The following is a 19,479-nucleotide window of genomic DNA, read 5'->3' on the forward strand; positions in this document are numbered from 1 at the left end:
GGGACCGCGCACAAACGCGGGGCGGAGCGCCGGGGGGCGGGGCCGCGCAGTGTTTACCGGTTGCCAGGACCCCGGGCCCCGCGCTCTAGTCCCTCCCGGCGTGGCTGGCCCGGCTCGCGTCCTGGAACCCAGGCCCGCCTTCCTTCCAGCTACCGCTGTGCGCTGCTCGCCCGGCCGCCCTGGCTGGGCCATTTTACCTCCTGTGGTGGCGGCGGGGCCGCGAGGGCCTGGCACTCCTGCTCCGTGTGGGGCAACCGGGCCGGCGCAGGTGAGCTCGGGCCGGGTGGGGCGCGGTACCCGCCCAGCAGTCCTGGGGTGTGTATGGTACTGGTGTCGGGCTGGGTCGACTCGGGGGTGACTCTGAGCCTAGCCACTCACTGGCTGACCGTGGAGAAGTCACGAAGACCCCACGACCTCCTGGAAAGTGCGATAAAGCTTTTCTCAAGTGAGAATAACGGGGGAAATGTTTGTAAAAGCGCCCGATACGGGCTCCCAAAGAGTAAGGGCCTGAAGTTCGCGTGGTCGGTGTGGTATTAGGCGAGAAGGGGCCGAGGACGCGGGGACCGTCCCGCTGCCAGCCTCGCGCGTTCATCCCCACGTCGTCCTCCCTGCAGGGGGGTGGGCGGGGGCTAGTTTGGGAGCAGGATCCTCATTCCTTTTTAAAATGACTGACTCCGTTTTTGTTTGTTTTGTTTGCTAACCCTCACCCGAGGATATTTTTTTCATTGATTTTTTTTTAGAGAGTAGAAGGGAGGGAGGGAAGGAGGAAGAGAGAAACATCAACGTGAGAGACACATCCATTGGTCGCCTCACCCCCCAATCGTGGCTGGGGATGGAACCTGCACCCAGGTGTGTGCCCTTGACAGGGAATCAAACCCACAACCCTTGGGTTGGAGTATCAAATGCTCCAACCATTAAGCAATACCAGCCAGAGTGACTTATTTCTTTTTTGTTGTTGTTTATCAATTTTAGAGAGGGAGAGAAAGAGAGAAACATCTATTTGCTGTTCCACTTATTTTTGCATTCATTGGTTGATTCTTGTATGTGCCCTGACCCAGGATCACACCCATATGTAACCTTGCCTTATGAGGATAGTGCCCTAACCAACTGAACTGCCTGGCCAGGGCCTGACTTACTCCTTTCTTTTCAACAGATATTGATCATCCTCCACTTGCCAGGCACTGGGTTCTAAACCCTGGGAATTCTTCCCTGCATGAGGCAAAGTTCTTGTTCTTAAGGGTGTTTTGGGGGGGGGGGGTGTTGAAACGGAGGCATGGCAGACATTAAAAATAATGGATGTGACAGAGTGTATTATATTGGGTGTATTAAATTGATGTGGCAGCTGGATGCTCTTTTAGAATGGTGACGGGAAGGTCTAAGGAGGTGATGTTTAAGATGAGATTTGGATGATCAGGAGCAGTCAGTTATGCCAAGATCAGGGACAGGACATTGCAGACTAAGGGCAGGTAAAGAAAACTGGACCAGGAAGCAGGGGTGGGGTCCTGAAAGGCTCTGCAACCAAAAATAAAGTGTTCTGTTTGCCGCCTTTTGTTGATGGCCTGGCTTCCAGAGGGATAGTACATGTGCTAGTATTTATGTACCATGTTCTCATTTTCCCTACTCATTCATCAACAAAGGAAAGCCCAGTTCCAACTACTTTTGTCTAGTAGTTTTTTCATGAGTCCATATTCCCTTCATATGGCAAATTCTCCTTCCCTCTGCCTTTGCTTTTTCCTCTGTGGGTCCCTCTTATAATCCCTGGATGGGGGTATCCCCCCACATTTCTTTGGATCATCACAACTCTCTCAGGTTAACCCCCTTTTGGGGTTTCAGCCCAGCTTTTCTTCAGTTCCAGATAGGAGGCCCAGAGCCCTGCTCCATGTTTTAAAATTCAGTTTTCTCAAAGTACACCAGTGTGTCTGTGTGTGTGTGTGGGGGGGGGGGGGGGGCGATGGGGAGGATTGACCCTGTAAAGGGTTAAGAGGAAAATTTGAGAGTGATGGAAATGTCTGTATCTTGATTGTGGTGGTAGTTATACCAGTGCAGGTCTGGCTACATAGTTTGCCTGGTTCAGTACAAAATGAAAATGTGGGGAAGCAGGAAAATAATCCACTGAAGGTACTAAATTATAAAACTTTTCCTTTTTTCTGTGATCTCTATTAATCTATCATGCTGTTTATTTTTTCTTGCTATTTAATGTTATGTTTCCCCAGGGAACAGGGACATTCCCCTTTTTGGGCATCTTCCTTTTCCATGGGCTGCCACCCCACTTGGGTGACCTCCAAGGAGGTGTAACCTCTGTGTTGGGTTGTGCTTGGTACCTGGGTCCTGATGGGTGAGATGCTCACATGTCATTTTCTGAATGTGCTGGGGTGCCGCCATGCTCTGCCCTGAGACCTGGGCACCAGCCTGACCCTGAGGTGGGGTAGGAGTGGAATGGGGGAGGCAGGGTTAGGGGGAGTGGAGGATGACAGATGAGACTCAGCATGAGTTCATACTCTAAGCCCTGCCACCCAACACAGTCCACTGTCCCATTGGACTTCATTTATGAAACACAAATTCAAAGATAAATTAAGAATTTCAAGACTGTGAACTCAAGAGCATTAAAACCCAAGCACAGGGGCCTTCTGAGAATAGGGACCCTATGTGTTCCCTGGTCACATGCCCATGAAGCTGAACCTGCACAGGTGTATGTATTTGTCAAAGTTCATTATACACTTCAAATGAGTGCAATTTGTTATATATTAATTATACCTCAATGAAGGTGATTTAAAAATTTTAGCTCTTAGGAACCTAAACCTTACCATATTTAAAATCAAACACTTCTCATATCCAAGTATCATTTTGCATAATGGCGTCAGCAGCCATCTAGGGCCCAACTGTAAACTGATCATCTTTGATACCTCCCTCCCTCCTACCCAGAGCTCACGCTCACCCACATCTACTTGAGCCACCTCCTGCCTTTATGTGCTGTGGGTGATGCCAACCTCTGCCTAATCACTCAAACCTGCCAGTGTGCCCTTCTTCACTCTGTTAAGCCATATCTCTCTGAAGACTTCCCTTTTCTCCTCTGTATCTCCCCTGTTCCTCAGACCACCACCCATGTTCAGGTCAGTACTGGTCCTGCTGTCTCTCAGGCTTCTACACTCCATCCTGGTATTTTTTCTAAAAGTATAGATATAATCATGTCTCACCCATTTCAAAAACTTTTAATAACTACTTTCTAGGAAGTTAACTCCTTGGTATGGTATTGATGGCCTTTCAAAATCTTGCCTCAGTCTGCTTTTCTAGTTTTATTTACTCTCATTGCCCTACATACCTTATTTTTGCCACATTCCTCAGTTTCTGGGATTTGTTGCATTCTCATACCTCCCAGCCTTTGCTTTACATGGTCCCCTTTACCTGGAATGCCTTTTCCCCCTCGACTACCAAAAGCCTACTCAAACGTCAAGGCCCAGTATAAACTGTACCATCTCTGGGAGCTCATTCATCACTACCAACACTTGTGCCCATTAAAGTCAGCTGAGTCCTCTGGCATAGAAATACATTTACTTGTCTCCTCTTTCCCACAGTGGGCAACCTCTTTCAGGCTCATCTTTGTGTGCCAGAGCAGTAATAATAGTCATTAATGGAAGGATTTTCAGGATTCAGTGGGAAGAATTATTATCCTCATTCTGCCAAGCCCAGCAACTTCTTCATTCTCGTTGACCTCTGAACTAAGTTAATGCTGCTCCTCTCCCCTCCATCTGTTAAGTCTCCCTTCTTGCTTCGGAGACGTGCATTATGCTCCTTGCTCACTCAGTCACCTAATGCCTAACTGCTTCTCCTGCACTCTAAGTGTTGACTGATCTCAAAGTCCAGTCCTTGGCCCTCTGCCATTCTTCCTCGGGGTCTCCTCACATGATGGCTTATCTAATGTCAATGACTGCCTCTTTGGGATGACACAGCCTCTATTGTGGAAGATGGCCTCCATCTGCACTCCAGTCCTAGGCCCCATTATTCCCCAGACTTAGGACATCTCACCCTCATGTCAGCCTCTCATGTCAGTTTCCCCTGTCAGTGGCAAAACTCCTCTCCCAGTCTTCTGCCCTTTGTTACCTATGACTTATCCATCTCTACCACCAAGGCCTGTGCATCCTTTGGAAAGTCTTTCATATCGATCCCTCCCTTGACATCCTCATCATTTTAGACTAGACCTCATAATTTTGTATTGCAAATAATAGTTAACATTGAAGGAGCACTGATGTCAGGCACCTTGCTGAGCATCATACATTATCACTGCACTACAACCAGTGTGATAGTTTGTTAAGTTCTCCAATTTGCACATGAGATCAGAGAACTTGCCCCAGTTCACACAGAGTCAAAGCCATCTCTATCCATCTGTCCAGCCTGTGATGTTAAACACCAAAATTATTCAGGAAAGTGCCCTGGACTTGAGGCCAGGAGATATGGGTTCAAGTCTTGACCTTACTACTTATTAGTTAAGCAATTTTTAAAGCTTCCCTTTCTTCCCTTAGGTTGCTATAAAGATGATATGATAGAACACATGTGAAAGTGCTTTGTGAATTCAAGTTGTTTCTATGTCTTGCTTAAAAAGATAAAATTGGTCCCGTAGGCATAGCTCAGTGGTTGAGCGTTGACCTATGAACCAGGAGGTCACAGTTTAATTCTCTGTCAGGGCACATGACTGGGTTGCAGGCTTGATCCCCAGTAGGGGGCATGCAGGAGGCAACTAATCAATGACTCTCTCATAATCAATGTTTCTATCTCTCCCTCTCCCTGAAATTAATAAAAACATATTTTAAAAAAAGATAAAATTGGGGTGGGTAGGAAATACAATGGGAAGAGGTACAAATTTTCAGTTATAAGATGAATAAGGTCTGAGAATCTAAAGTATAACATGGTGACTAAGGTTGATAATACTGTATTGTATAATTAAAATTTGCTAAGAATGGAACTTAAATGTTAAAACCAAAAAATAAACAAAACAAACAAATAAATAAATGAGGTGATGGATGTGTTAACTCGATTGTGGGAATCCTTTCACAATGTATACGAATGTCAAATCATGTTGCACACTTTAAATATAATTTTGTCAATTATATTTTCATAAACCTGAAAAAAAAGAAGGTATAAAGCACAAGAAAGCATGCTTTGTCAGTGGACAGGTGGGACATAAAATGAATGGTCTAGTGACTATCAGAACAACTTCAGTGGCAGCACCATTTTCTATCAACTAAATGGATCTTCAGACTTTGCACTGGAGAAAGCCTTAACATTGGCCTTACAGGGAGGTGAGTGAGGAGGGCTGGCGAGGTGTGTGGCATAAGCAGACTTTGTTATAACGGAGCATAGTTACTGTTAGAATCAAAATATCATTGATGCCCTGGACAGGTGGCTCAGTTGGTTGGAGTGTCATCCTGTACACCAAAAGGTTGTGGGTTCAGTTTCCAGTCAGGGCACATACCTAGGTTGCGGGTTCAGTCTCTGGTTGTGTGAATGGGAGGCGATTGGTGTCTTGTTGTTTTTTCTCTTTCCCTTCCTCTCTCTCTGAAATCAATAAACATATCCTCGGTTGAGGATTTAAAAAATATATATATATGTACACACACACACACATACACACACATATAAAATTTGCAACATATCCGTTTTTCTTAAATTCCAATCCACTTAAGAATTGGAATTCTTAATATTTAGGACTTAAGATGTTTATTCTACAAGATCTGAATAAATCTTCTTGTGTAAACTGGAAGATGTTAAATTTAGATAACTATTCAAACTCACATTCCAATAGCACTGGTTAATTTTATGTTTATAAATACACATCCTTATGTCTTCTTTATTAATAGTAACATTAACTGTACTGTTCTTTTAAAAAATATAACATTACCAGAATTGAAGCATACTTTCTTAGAATATCCAAATTTAGAATATCCTATCAGTCTCTTCCTTAGAAGTTACATTTAAAATTCGTATTTCCTACTTTCTACTCTGGTAATGCCTTCTTCCCTTTCTCCCTCCTTCCTTCCTTTTTCTTTCTTCCCTTTTTCATCTCATTAAGTTCAACAGTATAGCACTGCATTCACTTTACCCATTATAGCCCTAATAATGAAGAGGAAGTTACTGAAAAAAAAATTAATAAAATGTCCTTTGAAGATAATTACCTCTGGTCAGCCATTAGTGAGAAACTTGTGGGGCAATAAGACCAGCGGGGGCGGACTCAGAAGACATTATTTAGAGCAGGGTTGGTTAGCAAACTCAGTAAATATTTTAGGCTTTGCAGGCCTTATGTCCTCTTTTGCAACTCCTCGATCCTGCTATCACAGAATGAAAGCATTTATAGGCAACATATAAATGAATAAGTGTGTTGTGTTCCAATAAAACTATTATGGAAACTCAAATTTGAATTTCATCAAATTTTCATGTCCCACAAAAATTTTTCTTCTATGGATTTTTCCTGAACCGTTTAATAGAAAAATCATTCTTAGCTCATGGGCTGTATAAAAGTGTTGGTGGGACAGATTTGGCTCATGGGCTGTAGTTTGCTGATCCCTGATCTAGAGAATTAAAATGCTATTTATTATTCTTGCTGGGGGGATTCTATAAAAGGGAGGGGAATGAGGTGGGAAATAATTGAACACTCATGGTTAGTAAGCATTATCCTAAACACTTTATGCATATTGACTCATTTGGTACTTATAATTCTAGAAGGTAGGTAGTAGTATCCCATTTTACAGATGGGGAATCTAAGATATAGAGAATTGAAATAACTTGTCATTTATCAGACAGCTAATGGAGTCAGAACATTGATATAATAACTCACCAAGTTGGGTCCAGCACCCTCACTCAATCTGATCCATTACAGCCTTTCTGACTAAAATATCACATCTTGTGCTGAAGACATATTCTCACAGGCATCCACATGGAGGATCTGTCATGCCAGCTCCATTAAGCATTTGAACAAAAAGTTACAGAATGTTCAAAGTAATGTTTCCATTTGAAGGCAAGGGGACAGATGGCACTGTCTTATTTAGTAAGGAAGTCACTGTCATCAAAGGTGTTTGAGCAGAGGTGGGATGACTTTTGCATTCTTGCAGTTCCTTAGAAAGATTTTGGTTATTTTCTATAAAATAAAAGTAAAAATTTAAAATCCTTGCTTTTTGATATTTAAATCTGACTAATTATAAAAGAGTGAACAGTCTGAACACCTCCCCATAGCCCACTCAGGCACAATCTCATTACATTTACAGGATCTGGGAGTTTGAAAGGCCAGAACTGCTGGCAGATTGTATTTCAGATTGCTTTTTCAGACTGCCTATTGCTATGAGAACTGAGTGAGTCTCCCTTAACCTCATCCCATCATAACATGCCCTCCCCCCCCCATTCCTTCCATCTATATCTTTCCTTCTAACCTGTCTTCCTAGCTGAAACATATTTGCAAGCAGTATTAGGGAAGAATTACTTTACTTTACTTAATTAATATCTTAAATGTATAGTCATATAAGAGAATACTGATAGAGATAGATCTTCATGATAAATGATTTTTAGAGTATATTGTGTAAAAAAACTTGGTGGGGAGATGGGTATTATGGGAATTTGCTGAAAGAATAAAAAATAGGAAAAAAGATTGATAGTAATGACTTCTGAAAAATGAAGAAGTGATCTGGGGTGGGAGGTTACATTTTTCATTGTGTACTGTGAAATATTTAAATTTTTACCCAAAATACCCATACACAAATGTATTCTTCAATTTTCCACCTTCTTCCTCATGTCACAAAATCTACCCAAGCCTGAAACTTTCTTGAACTTCCTTTGACTACATCAGTAACCACACACATCTTACAAATAAAAATAATGTCCCCTGGGTCTGCCTTATACCTCTAATAATGATAGAGGGAGAATAAAGAAATCAGTATTGCTATTTATTAGGTGTTTGATGAGTATTAGTGGATTGAATAGTGGTCTCCTAAAATACCTGTTTATGTCTGCCTCATCCTTGGAACCTGTGACTATTACCTTATATAGTAAAATATTAATTAAGGATCTTGAGAGGAGGAGCTTATCCTGGTGGGCCCTAAATTCAATCAGGTGTATTCTTATGAGAGAGAGGCAAAAGGAGTTTTGAGAGAGAAGGGGAAGCAATGTGACCATGGAGGCAGAAGTTGGAGTATGTGCTACAAACCAAGGTCTGCCTGGAGCCCTCAGAAATTGTAAGAGGCCAGGAATGGATTCTCCCAGAGCCTCTGGAAAGAGTGCAGTCCTACTGACACCTTGATTTCAGACTTCTGGGCTCCAGAACTGTGAGAAAATGTATATTTTTGGTGTTTTAAGACACTCAGCTTCCAGTAATTTGTTACAGCAGCCCTTGGAAATTAACATAGTGGGAAAAAGGTACAACTAATAGCTTACATTAGGTTTTTGGATTCTATAAATGTTCATGGTTCTTCTGGCCTAAATAATAAGTTGACTGTATTGAGGTACTTAATTCTGTTGTAGACACTTTAATTGCTACTATAGAAACTATGAAGTAGTGAGGTTCTTGTTAGTGAAAATATTAGAGGCTAGATAAGCACCTGGGGGTGCTATTAAAGGAATTCTTTTTTTTTTTTTTTAATATCTTTATTGATTACAGAGAGGAAAGGAGAGGGAGAGAGAGAGAGAGAGAAACATCAATGATGAGAGTCATTGATTGGCTGCCTCCTGCACGCCCCGACTGGGGATCGAGCCGCAACCCGGGCATGTGCCCTGACTGGGAATCGAGCCCCGATCGCCTGGATCCTAGGTCGATGCTCAACTGCTGAGCCACGCCCAGCGGGCTATTAAAGGAATTCTTGCATTGGATGGAGATTGGCCTAGCCCTAGATGACCTCTGGTCCCTTTCAACTCAAGAATATATTCCCAAAGAAAAATTTGCTTCTAAATATTGAGGCATAACATTTTAAGGATATTAGAGTAGCCAAACATTTAGAAAATACATTCACCTGGAAAAGGTGTTTGAAGGTATAAGGTACTCAGGGCTTATCTTCTATAAACTTTCTAGACCAGGAATCCTGAAGGAATACCAGGTGATTTTTTCACTACTGAAAATTCACTAGTGGAAAAATAACTCACTCATGTTTTCCAAAAATCACCAATTGGGACTTACCCATGCCAACATTTCCAAAAGTATTTTCATGTTGTTGCCAATATAAACATAGCTTTGATCTCTCCCTTCTACTCTATTTTAGAGATTACACATTTCCTTATATTGTTAAATTGCCACCATATTAATAGCTCAGTGTTGCAATTATAAGGGAGGTAAATTATTATTTTCACTATCGCTATAATCTTTTTTTAAATGGACACAACTTTTAGAAACTTTATTTTTCATCAACCTTATTTCCATTCTTATTTCTATTCCATTATTAAGAACTTGTGGAAGAACAGTGTAAGACCACTCAGTGGTTGTTCCTACCCATTCAGTGACCTGCACAGTGGGGCTGCAGACCAGTCTTCAGTGGCAGGCTGAGCACCCCAGTCTTCAGTAGGAAACTGCTGAATAGGCACAGGGGGCGCCTGCTCACCTTCAGACCAGTCCTCGACCTCAGGCTGAGCAGCAGTGAAGTCGGGAGCCGGAGCTGTCCGTTCACCCTGATAAATTCCTCCTTGGTCACAGCCTTTTCAGCAGCAGCCTGCACTTCCTTCTCAATCTTTCCAGGCTCTCTGTAGAAGTAAAGATCAGGCATGACCTCCCGTGGTTGTTCACGGGAGATGGTGCTATGCATGTGCAGTACTTCCTGGGTCAGCATCCACCACATCAGACCCACCAAGTGTTCCCCCTTGTTGTTGCAAGGGCTGGCAATGTCCACATAGCTCAGAGAAGTCTGTGTTACGTAGAACAGTGGTAGGCAGGTTAGCATAAGACGCCTCTGTGAGAGGCTGGTGGTCAGTCTTGGGAGCAGTAACCACCAGAAGTCTCGGTTCCCGGAAGGCTGCCTGAATCTGGTTAGTGAAGGTTCCAGAAGTAGCCGGCAGTAGGGGTGGTTCCAGTGGCAGCATCAAACTTCAGCACAGCTCGCTGGCCAATATTCCTGACATCAGCAGGGTTTTCAATGGCAACAATGGCATGAGCCGCCAGCAGAAGCTTCTCTACCAGGTTCTCTTCAGATTTATGATGTAGATGCCATCACTCTTCCTTTTGTAGATGTACTGTTCCATTTGGAAGTCAAGGTTGGTACCACCTAAGTGGGTTCCTGCTGCAAGAAATTTGAGGACATCCTCCTCTTTCATTTGCAGGACATCAAGAGCTCTGGGCACTGTGAAAGTTTCCCTCTAAGTTACATAGGAACTGAGAACACCAGATGGGTCCCTCTCTGGGTAGTGTGAAAATGCACTATAATCTTTTTTTGGTTGAGAAAAAATGAGAAAGCAGGAGGAGGCCCAGAGGAAGACAAGATTATAATGTATAGATAATAAAATCATGCTGTAGCCATATTTATGCTAAAATTTTTGATGCCTCTCATGTTGAAAAGCAGCATGTAAAATATGTATTTAAATATGTTATTAGTATTAAACACATGTAAGATAGTACCAGCTGCTATAGAACATACTGGGTGTTTTACAAATGTTTATAGCTAAGTTCTTTATTTTGTAAAATGTTACTTTATTACAGAAAACATTCTTATCACACTAATACAGAAAAGTCTGGCCTGGAATGATAGGCAGAGCAGATGTTAATTGGCCATGCCCAATATTTCTGAGATAATGGCGGGACTTTCTTAGCCTCTGAAAATCACTTTAAACACACTTACCTCCTAGCTTCCCAGAGTGCCAAGAGTCACAAAGTTCATACTTGACCTAGCCTGGATGTTAAAGTGGTTATTTAACTCATTAATTCAAGCATTAATCAGATCAAGGTCATGACTTTGATTATTATATGAACCAGTGTCACTTTTGTTCCAGAACCTCAGCTGCATCTAGATCTCAGCTAGTTTTATTGTAAATATGGGTCATCTCCAGAAGGACTAGAGGGAGAAATTCAAAACTCACAACTACTTGAGGGAGAAGGGATACCATCAAAACACTTGTCTATAGGATTATCTTTATGTAAGTGATTATTGTTAGAATGAAGAGCTGGGGGAACTGTCAACCAGGGAAATCAAGAAAGCCACAACTGAAAGTTATCAATATAAAGCACTGACATGGGTGGTTTCAGATGTTCACTGGAAATGTTAAAATTCTCAAGAATCCCTAAGAAAGTCTCACTACCAATCTCGAGCTCATTGGGAAGCTGTAGTGACTCAGTGTCTATGGCAGTCTGGTTGCAGCTGATTTCCTGTAAAGTGTGCTTCTCTGGCCCAATGGTTGGCTTGTCCATGTTCATTGCTTTAGGCCAATGGAATAAGAGCAATTTGACTTATGCTACATCCAAGCAGGAGCTTAAAATGTATTTGTAAGTTATGGTTTGGTGTCTTGCTCCTGCCCTTTACTATGAGAATTGTATGTCCCAGATAGGGACTGTTCTATCAGCCTAGTGCCAGAAGATGATGTCTGGAGCAGAGTCAATCTAGCAGAGCTCAATCTCAGTTGAGCAGAGCTGCAGCTGATTCACAGACCCATGAACAAGAAATAAAGGTCTGTCATAAGTCACTAAGATTTTGCAGTTGCTTGTATTAGTCTACGCCCAGGGAATACTAATGTAAGATTTTATATATTCATCCTCTTTAATTATATCCTTCCTTTCTATATCTAATATGTCTTTAAGATTCTCTTGTGATAAAGAATTTAGAGACCAAGTTTCTAACTCCAGTTCAATTTTCTTTTTATTAAAGTACTTCAGTAAATAAAGTGTTATCAACAACACAAACTTTACTGAAATATTCACAAATAACCCTCTACTTAATCACTTAAATAATGTTCTTCTATAGAGTAACAGCAATCATGCTTGGAAGCTGATTAACCTGAATTTATTCCTAACCACACACATGGATTCCCAAAATGAGATATTCAAACTGGTTACCTTAACATATGAGGCTTGATACCTGAATACTAGTCCCAGCAAGTCAGTGGGAAAATGGTGTAATTTGAAACTAATCACTTACCCCTGGTGCCACAATTTCTCCATCTGCACTGAGAATCTTCCCTCAGAGATGATTTGTAAGTATGGAATGTTAAGGCTTATCATACTTGTAAGCCTTAGGAAGCATTCATGTGCATACTTTTAAAAGGACAACTTATGCCCGGCTGGGCATGGCTCAGCTGTTGAGCATTGACCTAAGATCCAGGAGATTGTGATTTGATTCCCAGTCAGGGCACTTGCCCAGGTTGCAGGCTCGATCTCCAGTAGGGGGCGTGCAGGAGGCAGCTGATTAATGATAATGCTCATCATGATGTTTCTAGCTCTCTCTCTCCCTCTTCCTTCCTCTCTCTGAAGTCAATAAAAGTATAGTTTAAAAAATTAAAAGGGCAACTTATTTGTTCTTGACACAAAATAAATACTATATGGCTTTAAAAGAAATTGATGATTGCTCTTTCCTTGAAAATTATCTTTTTACTTAAATCACATTAAAATTATAGCTAATAGGGTTCACAATGATATGTTCAGTAAATTATTTTGATTGCAATGAGGACTACTGTCCTATTCAGGCAAAATTTACAAATTATTTTAAGAAATTTCATGCATTACATACTTACATGACCTTTCCATAAAAACAGAAATCCTGCTACCCTAAAAGCACAAGGAGGTGAAACCCAAGCTTTAATTAGAGTTTTGGTATACTGGAGTTCCTTTGGATATGGTTTGTAACTCAATCATGACTTCCAGAGAAACTGGATGACAAAGGACAGAGTATAAATAAGCCAATTTTGATTAGACCTCCTGGCACAATTAAGTGGCCTGGTGCTTTCATATAAAAGATTCAGTAGTGTCTACATTAGGGGGAGAGGGGATTTAAAGTAAAAAGCTTGAAAATACAGATGACAATTGTGGGGGTAGAAGAGAAAATAATCCTGATTGAATCATACTTTTCTAAAAATCTTGTTTCTGCTGGGAAGTATGTGATTCTGCTGTAAGAGAAGTTTAAAGAGGTTGGTACAACAACCCTTATATTTTCAAAGAAATGTGCAATAATTTTAGGTAGAAACAGTATTGCTAAATCTCCGCATGACACTTTGAAACCACTAGCAGAAAAAAAGAGACGAAAATCATTAATCAACATAGAAGAAAAATGATAAGCTGTTTTGCTGTTCAATAATCGATCATGCAAATAGACACACCATATCAATAAATAAAACCTCCTGTAGTTAACTGGTCATTTAAAAAATGAATTGGATGAAAATAATTTTCTGCAGTGTACTAAGTCATTTTAAGACTAAGGTAGTTTCAGAAAAAAACATGGAAGATCCTTACAGGAGGCCTGTTTCATACTGGTTGTGGCAGAGCACTCCATGCCCTATACAGAGTACATAAGGAAATAATTTTCATACTGAACACAGATCTCTTAGAGAATCAAGGAAAAACACTACACAATATACCTTTCTATAACATGCAGTATTTAGGTAATAGTAAATCATCATCCTTCACAAAGAAAGTGGAGGAGCTCTAAAATCATCTTAGAGCTAATGACTTTAGAAAGAGGTGTCAAAATTTTAATTCTTAACTGAGGATGTTTTTCACTGATTCTAGAGAGAAGGGGAGAGAGAGAGAGAGAGAAAGAGAGAGAGAGAGAGAAATGTGAGAAACATGATTTGGTTGCTTCCTGTACATGCCCTGATCAGGGATCAAACAGGCAACCTGGGTATGTGCCCTGACGGGAAGTTGAACCTGTGACCCTTTGCTGCACGGGGCAATGCTCTAACCAACTGAGAGACACACTGGCCAGGGCTAGTGCCAAAATTTTAAATTAAAAAAAAAAGACTTGCCCTGGCTGGTGTTTCTCAGTGGATAGAGTGTTGGCCTGCGAGCAGAAGGGTCGTGGGTTCGATTCCTGGTCAAGGGCATGTACCTGGATTGTGCGTTTGATCCCCAGCCCTGGTTGGGGCATGTGCGGAAGGCAACCACATCAATGGTTCTCTCCCTTTCTCTCCCTCCCTTCCACTCTCTCTAAATATCAATGGACAAAATATCCTTGGATAAGGATTTAAAAAAAAACTTAATTTCAAAGTTGGTTTTGCCAAACCTAGGAATCCAGGGTGAGGAAGAAGAAAATGTTCTCCCTCTTTTATGATACGCACCTCCCACTACCATGATAAATGCCATGGGCCAAATGTCATCATAAACTTATTCGCACTCTTGGGGCCAACAAAGGCTAGGCTGGTTCTAGGTAAAACTAAAGCAGAGAGCAGTTCCACAAAAAAAGCATGTGAAGGACTGGTCCAACAGGAGATTTCCACAGCCACCTGGCACCCGAATGACCCCAGGGTAAGTTCATCAATTTTTTGTCACTCAGGATCCTAGCCTTGCACTATCTCCAGGCACAATAGCCCCCAGAAAACCCTGAACTACACTGGATGTCCTTGGACTGAGCCAGCTCTCCCCTGGACAAGCATTTCTAGAACTGGAAACAAAGGCTGAATGAGCAGGGTAGGCAGAGCACCATTTATTGGAGCCAAACCCCATCTATCAGATGCTTTGTTGACAAGAGCTCAGTGATTCTGGAGCAGCTCTTCCCAACAGATGGGCTGTGAAAACACCTCTCTTTCCAGCCAGATCTCATATGAGTAGTGGAAATCCTCAGGCAGATCCAGCCTCTGTCCTAGCACACTCTGCAAGCAGTTATCCACAGGTGAAAATTCAGAGTCCTGAGGTCTGTCATATCGGCGGCTATTAAAAGCTTCAATGTTGGCCCTCAAGGTGCATTCTTCTGCTTGGAAGTCCCATGGCCTGGCATCAATGTCTGTGATGGGAAGAGAGAGAGAAAAAGATGTACACAGCTCAGGATACTGCTCCCCTTACCAGAGCATGGTCTATAGGATACCAACAGTGGAACTGTTCAGAATTTCCTTTTCTGTAAAAAGCAATGTAAAAAGTAAGTAAATAACGTGCTGCCACTCAGGTTTAAAAAATACATGTCCACACATATATGCTTATATATACAGGCTATTTTTGGAAGGGTAGTCTGGAAACTGGTAACAGTGATTACCACTGAGAAGAAAATGAGGACCCTGAGGGAGGTGTTATGTCTTTTATTGTATTTCCTTTTCATTAATTTACTTTCTTACTAGTTATATGTATAGTAAGTCCTCATTTAACATCCTCAATAGGTCCTGCAACTTTAAGTGACCCAATTTTAACATAGGCTAATTGATATAAATGAGAGTTAAGTTCCAAAGGCATCTCATCAATGTTATAATGAAATGATGTTGAACAAAATGATGTTATTTGAGGACCTGCTGATTATATTTTCAAAATGGTAACTCAGTTCCCTTTCTTGAACTTTCTCAGGGATGAGAGTTTCCCATTTGAATGGCATCACCAACTCCCAAGGAATGTGAAAAGGCAGGAAGGAGTACAACAAGGAGAACTAGAATGAACCAATTAAAGACTTTTCCTGATTCCCTGGGACCTCCCTCATCTTATATTATGAGATTAAGGCTTCCATGGAGGTAATAACAGAAAACAGATATTCTATTTTATTTCTATTTATCCCACTTAGACTCTTATTTCAGGGCCAGAGACACACATTTCCCAGATCTCTTATTCCCATACTCAATGGTTTATCATAAAGAAGTGCAGTTAGGATCTTGGCTCATGATGGCAGCAACAACAGACATGCCATTTGCAGGATAAAACATTTTCATATTTTAAAAAACTGTAAGAATCTGAATAGTTAATTGTGCTTCATGTCTTATAGAAATTGCATCCTGGTTTGTTATCTGCCAATTGTATGCTTCCCTTTGTTCTCTGCACTCTTTACTGCAGCATCCTCTCAAATTCAGGCCTGTTGCAAATCCCAGCATCATTGAGTATTGGAATAAGAGATCTGGGAAATGCGTATATCTCTGGCCCTGAAATAAGAGTCTAAGTGGGATAAATAGAAACAAAGTCATCAGTCATTTTACCAAAAACTCTTAAATGTAATTATGCAAATAATGGTCAAACCCACTAAAACAAATGTCAATACAATGAAAATAAATTCTTCCAAACTCTGGTCAATTTTAGCATAAGTTTTGGTAGGTCAACTAGATATTACAATGTCTCCTGATATGAGGCAATATGCAGCTCCCAACATTACCTAGAATGTACTATAGCCAAAAAGTTTTAAATTGAATTCATCAAACCTTTAGATCTAACTTTCAGTTTATATGTAATACCAGAGCAGTGATTTTCAACCGGTGTGCCATAAGAATTTTAAAACATGCAGTACCTGACTATTTAGTCAGGGGCACTGACCTCTTTTCCCTCAGATTGTCAAATTAAAAAAATGACAACAGCCAACATAACAATAGCTGTCCAGTGTGAATGAATCAAAATCATACCTATTTATTTTGTCAGATAAGCAAAAAATACATTTTTTGGTGTGCCACAGAATTTTAGTAATTAGTTCACATGCCATGAGATGAAAAATGTTGAAAATTGACGAGATGGACGAGTAAGGTAAACAACACCACAAAGAAGCAAGTAGACAAATCCAGACGGCGGCTATTCTGCAGGAAGCTTGTCCTAGTTCTTCAATTAGTCAGTGTCATAGGTGGGGGTGGTGGGTGGAATGACTGGTAGATTCAAAACTAATAAAAGGATATAACAACCAGATGGAATTTGTGGTACTGGGTTGGATTATGACTTGGAAAAAATAGCTTTAAAAAACCTTGGGGCAACTGGGGAATTCTGAACATAGGCTTGATTATTAGATAAAATCTAAAAGTGTAGTGATATAGAAAGGTAGAGATTATGTTAACTAAAAAAGATTATAGCTCTGGCTGGCATGCTCAGTGGTTAGAGCAATGGCCTGCACTGAAGGGTTGTGGGTTTGATTCCTGATCAAGGGCATGGATCTGGGTTATAGGTTCCATCCTGGCGAGGTCAGGGTGCATACAGGAGACAAACAATCCATGTGCTTCTCTTACATCGATGCTTATCTCTTTTCCCCCTGCCCTTCCTCTCTTCCACTCTCTCTAAAAAAAAACAATGGAAAAAAAATATCTTAAAGTGAGGATTAACATAAAAAGAGATTATAAAATACCAGGTACAGGCCATGCTCTTCTTGGCTCAGCTTGGCCGCACGTCTCCCGAGTCCATATGGCCACCATTCAGCAGCTGGTAGGAAGATGGCTCTTAGACGAGTACTTGTGTAGTAGGACAGTAAAAAGCTAGAAAAATTCCTAGGCAAGTGGAATGGGGAAACTAAGACAAGGCCAAACAGTATGGGCAGCTTGCAGCCAGCTTGTGAATTACATGACCTTATTTTCTCACTCGAGAGCAAACGGTTTATACCCTCCCCCCTAACCAGAAAATACATAGCTTAAATCACCATGGCCTGGGAAAATAAAGAACAAAGAACCAATTAATGCCACTTGTACCAGCTAAACCCAAGGACAGATGAAGTTGGGTAACAAATAGCAAAACCTCATTAAAGCCAGACAGACCTAAGATAAAAGTAAAACAGTAAAACGGACCAAAGAATAATCCAAAACTCCTCTGTACACTCATTTTAATGCATTGGCCTATTAAAAATGCACCTGGAAAGCTGATGAAGATTCCACTGAAACCCTCCCCTAAGAGTCTCACCTGAAGGAAAAAAAGGGTAAAAAGCCCTCAGGACAAAGACTAAATGCGGCCTGCTCTAGAGCACGCCCAGGCCCCCTCCTGGGGAGTGGGGGCCAGGGCAGCTCAGCCCAGGCTCACCCCCTGATCCTGTCTCCAAGGTCCCCTTTTACTCTGACTTCCCAGTGAGCAAAGGCAAAGGCGGGGCTGCCTTGGCTCTCTTCTTTCCTATAACGCTTCTAGAGAGCCAAAGCAGAGCACCGCCTAGGCTCTCCCCTGTTGTTTTTTTACCTTAATTTCTTCCTTTGTTTCATTGTCCCCAGCATTAATAAACACTCTCAAGCCCATCTGGACTTGTGTTGTGAAATCTTTCCTGCACAGGGTCAAGGACCCACACATTACAGGTCGGCCCCTGTCTGGTAACATCTGAAGGAACTAGGAGTGGCTCTGCAGAAAATGGGTGCCATGGCCAAACCAGACTGTGTCATCAATTCTGCTGGCAAAAACCTTACCATGAAAACTGAGAGCACGCCCTAGTCAATTTGGCTCCACGGTTAGAGCGTTGGCCTGTGAACTGAAGGGTCCTGGGTTCAATTCCTGCCAAGGGCAGGCTCAATCCCCAGCCCCGGTTGGGGCACATGCGGGAAGCAACGAATCGATGTGTCTCTCTCTCTCTCTCTCTCTCTCCTTCCCTTCTACTCTCTCTGAAAACCAATGGAAAAAATACACTCAGATGAGGATTAAAAAAAAAAAATTTTTTTTAAAGTTATAAAAAACTGAGAGCACGTTGAAAACGACACAGTTCTCATATAACCTGGGAGAGAAGTTTGAAGAAACTACAGCTGATGGCAGAAAAATTCAGACCATCTGCAACTTTATAAATGGCCCACTAGTTCAACCTCAGGAATGGGATGGGAAAGAAAGCACAATGAGAAGATTGGAAGGTGGGAAATTAGTGGTGGAAGGTGTCCTGAACAATGTCACCTGTACCCAGATCTATGAAAAAGTAGAGTAAAAATTCCATCATCCTTCTGGACAAGAATTAGCTGTGAGGATAAACAAGCTCAGTTCAATGAGCAAATCTCTCCATGCTTTTTTAAAAAATTACTGTGTTCAGTTATCTTTATCACAAACATTTTACATGCAACTATTTCCAAATGTTGGTTTAATTAGGATCAACCCTTTGGTTAGCAACTAAATGTATTTATGCTAAAAAAAATTAGCACGTACAATTTGTTTTCATTTGAATAAAATATGTATATACATGTAGAGAAAAGTATCTGGAAAAATATACAATAAGATGCTATCAGTGGCAATCTTTGGGTGGTACAAATATGGAGTAAATATGGTAATATCAAAAATGTGCCCTGGCCAAGTGACTCAGTTGGTTGAAGCGTGTACCATACGCCAAAAGGTTGTGGGTAGATTCCCGGTCAGGGCACATACCTAGGTTGCAAGTTTGATTCTTGGTTGGGGTAAGTACAGGAGGCAACCATTTAATGTTTCTTTCTCTCTCCCCTTTCCTCTCTCTGAACAGGTGTGGCTCAGTTGGCTGGAGCATCATCCCATGCACTGAAGGGTCACAGGATTGATTCCAGGTCAGGGCACACACCCAGGTTGAGGGTTTGATCCCCGGTTGGGGCGTGTGCAACAGATTGATATTTCTCTCTCTACCCCTCTCTTCCTCTCTCTCTAAAAAATTAAAAATGTATATATTTTAAAAGTTTGCTTACTTGTATTTTCTAACTGCTTTGTAGTAACAAAAAGTTATTTAATTTTAAGGATATCTCAGAGAA

At 41.4% G+C, this 19,479-nt stretch overlaps 1 protein-coding gene, 1 long non-coding RNA gene and 1 pseudogene across 6 annotated transcripts in view; 1 reads left to right on the plus strand and 2 right to left on the minus strand.

Annotated features, from left to right (window-relative positions):
- The first annotated feature begins 48 nt into the window (after positions 1–48).
- Positions 49–19,402, plus strand: LOC308561366. The gene is made up of 3 exons (XR_013999462.1): positions 49–268; positions 15,425–15,585; positions 19,221–19,402. It is a non-coding gene; the product is annotated as an uncharacterized lncRNA (long non-coding RNA).
- Positions 8,981–10,314, minus strand: LOC308561985 (small ribosomal subunit protein uS2 pseudogene; annotated as a pseudogene). Its single transcript has 2 exons — positions 9,378–10,314; positions 8,981–8,984 (listed from the first exon to the last, which is right to left on the minus strand). The product of its transcript is annotated as a small ribosomal subunit protein uS2 pseudogene (transcript).
- STRIP2 (striatin interacting protein 2) overlaps positions 11,788–19,479 on the minus strand; it is a 46,082-nt gene continuing 38,390 nt past the window's right edge. For 2 of the 4 annotated variants that reach the window (XM_081146331.1, XM_081146330.1), the window contains one exon: positions 11,788–14,876. In XM_081146331.1, coding sequence (XP_081002457.1) covers positions 14,626–14,876 — 251 coding nt within the window. In that variant the 3' untranslated portion in view covers positions 11,788–14,625. The remainder of the gene's footprint in view (positions 14,877–19,479) is intronic. The other 2 variants (XM_081146332.1, XM_081146333.1) reach the window with 1 other exon arrangement.

The sequence above is a fragment of the Miniopterus schreibersii genome (genome assembly GCF_964146895.1).
Source record: "Miniopterus schreibersii genome assembly, chromosome: 9".
Lineage (NCBI taxonomy): Eukaryota > Metazoa > Chordata > Mammalia > Chiroptera > Miniopteridae > Miniopterus > Miniopterus schreibersii.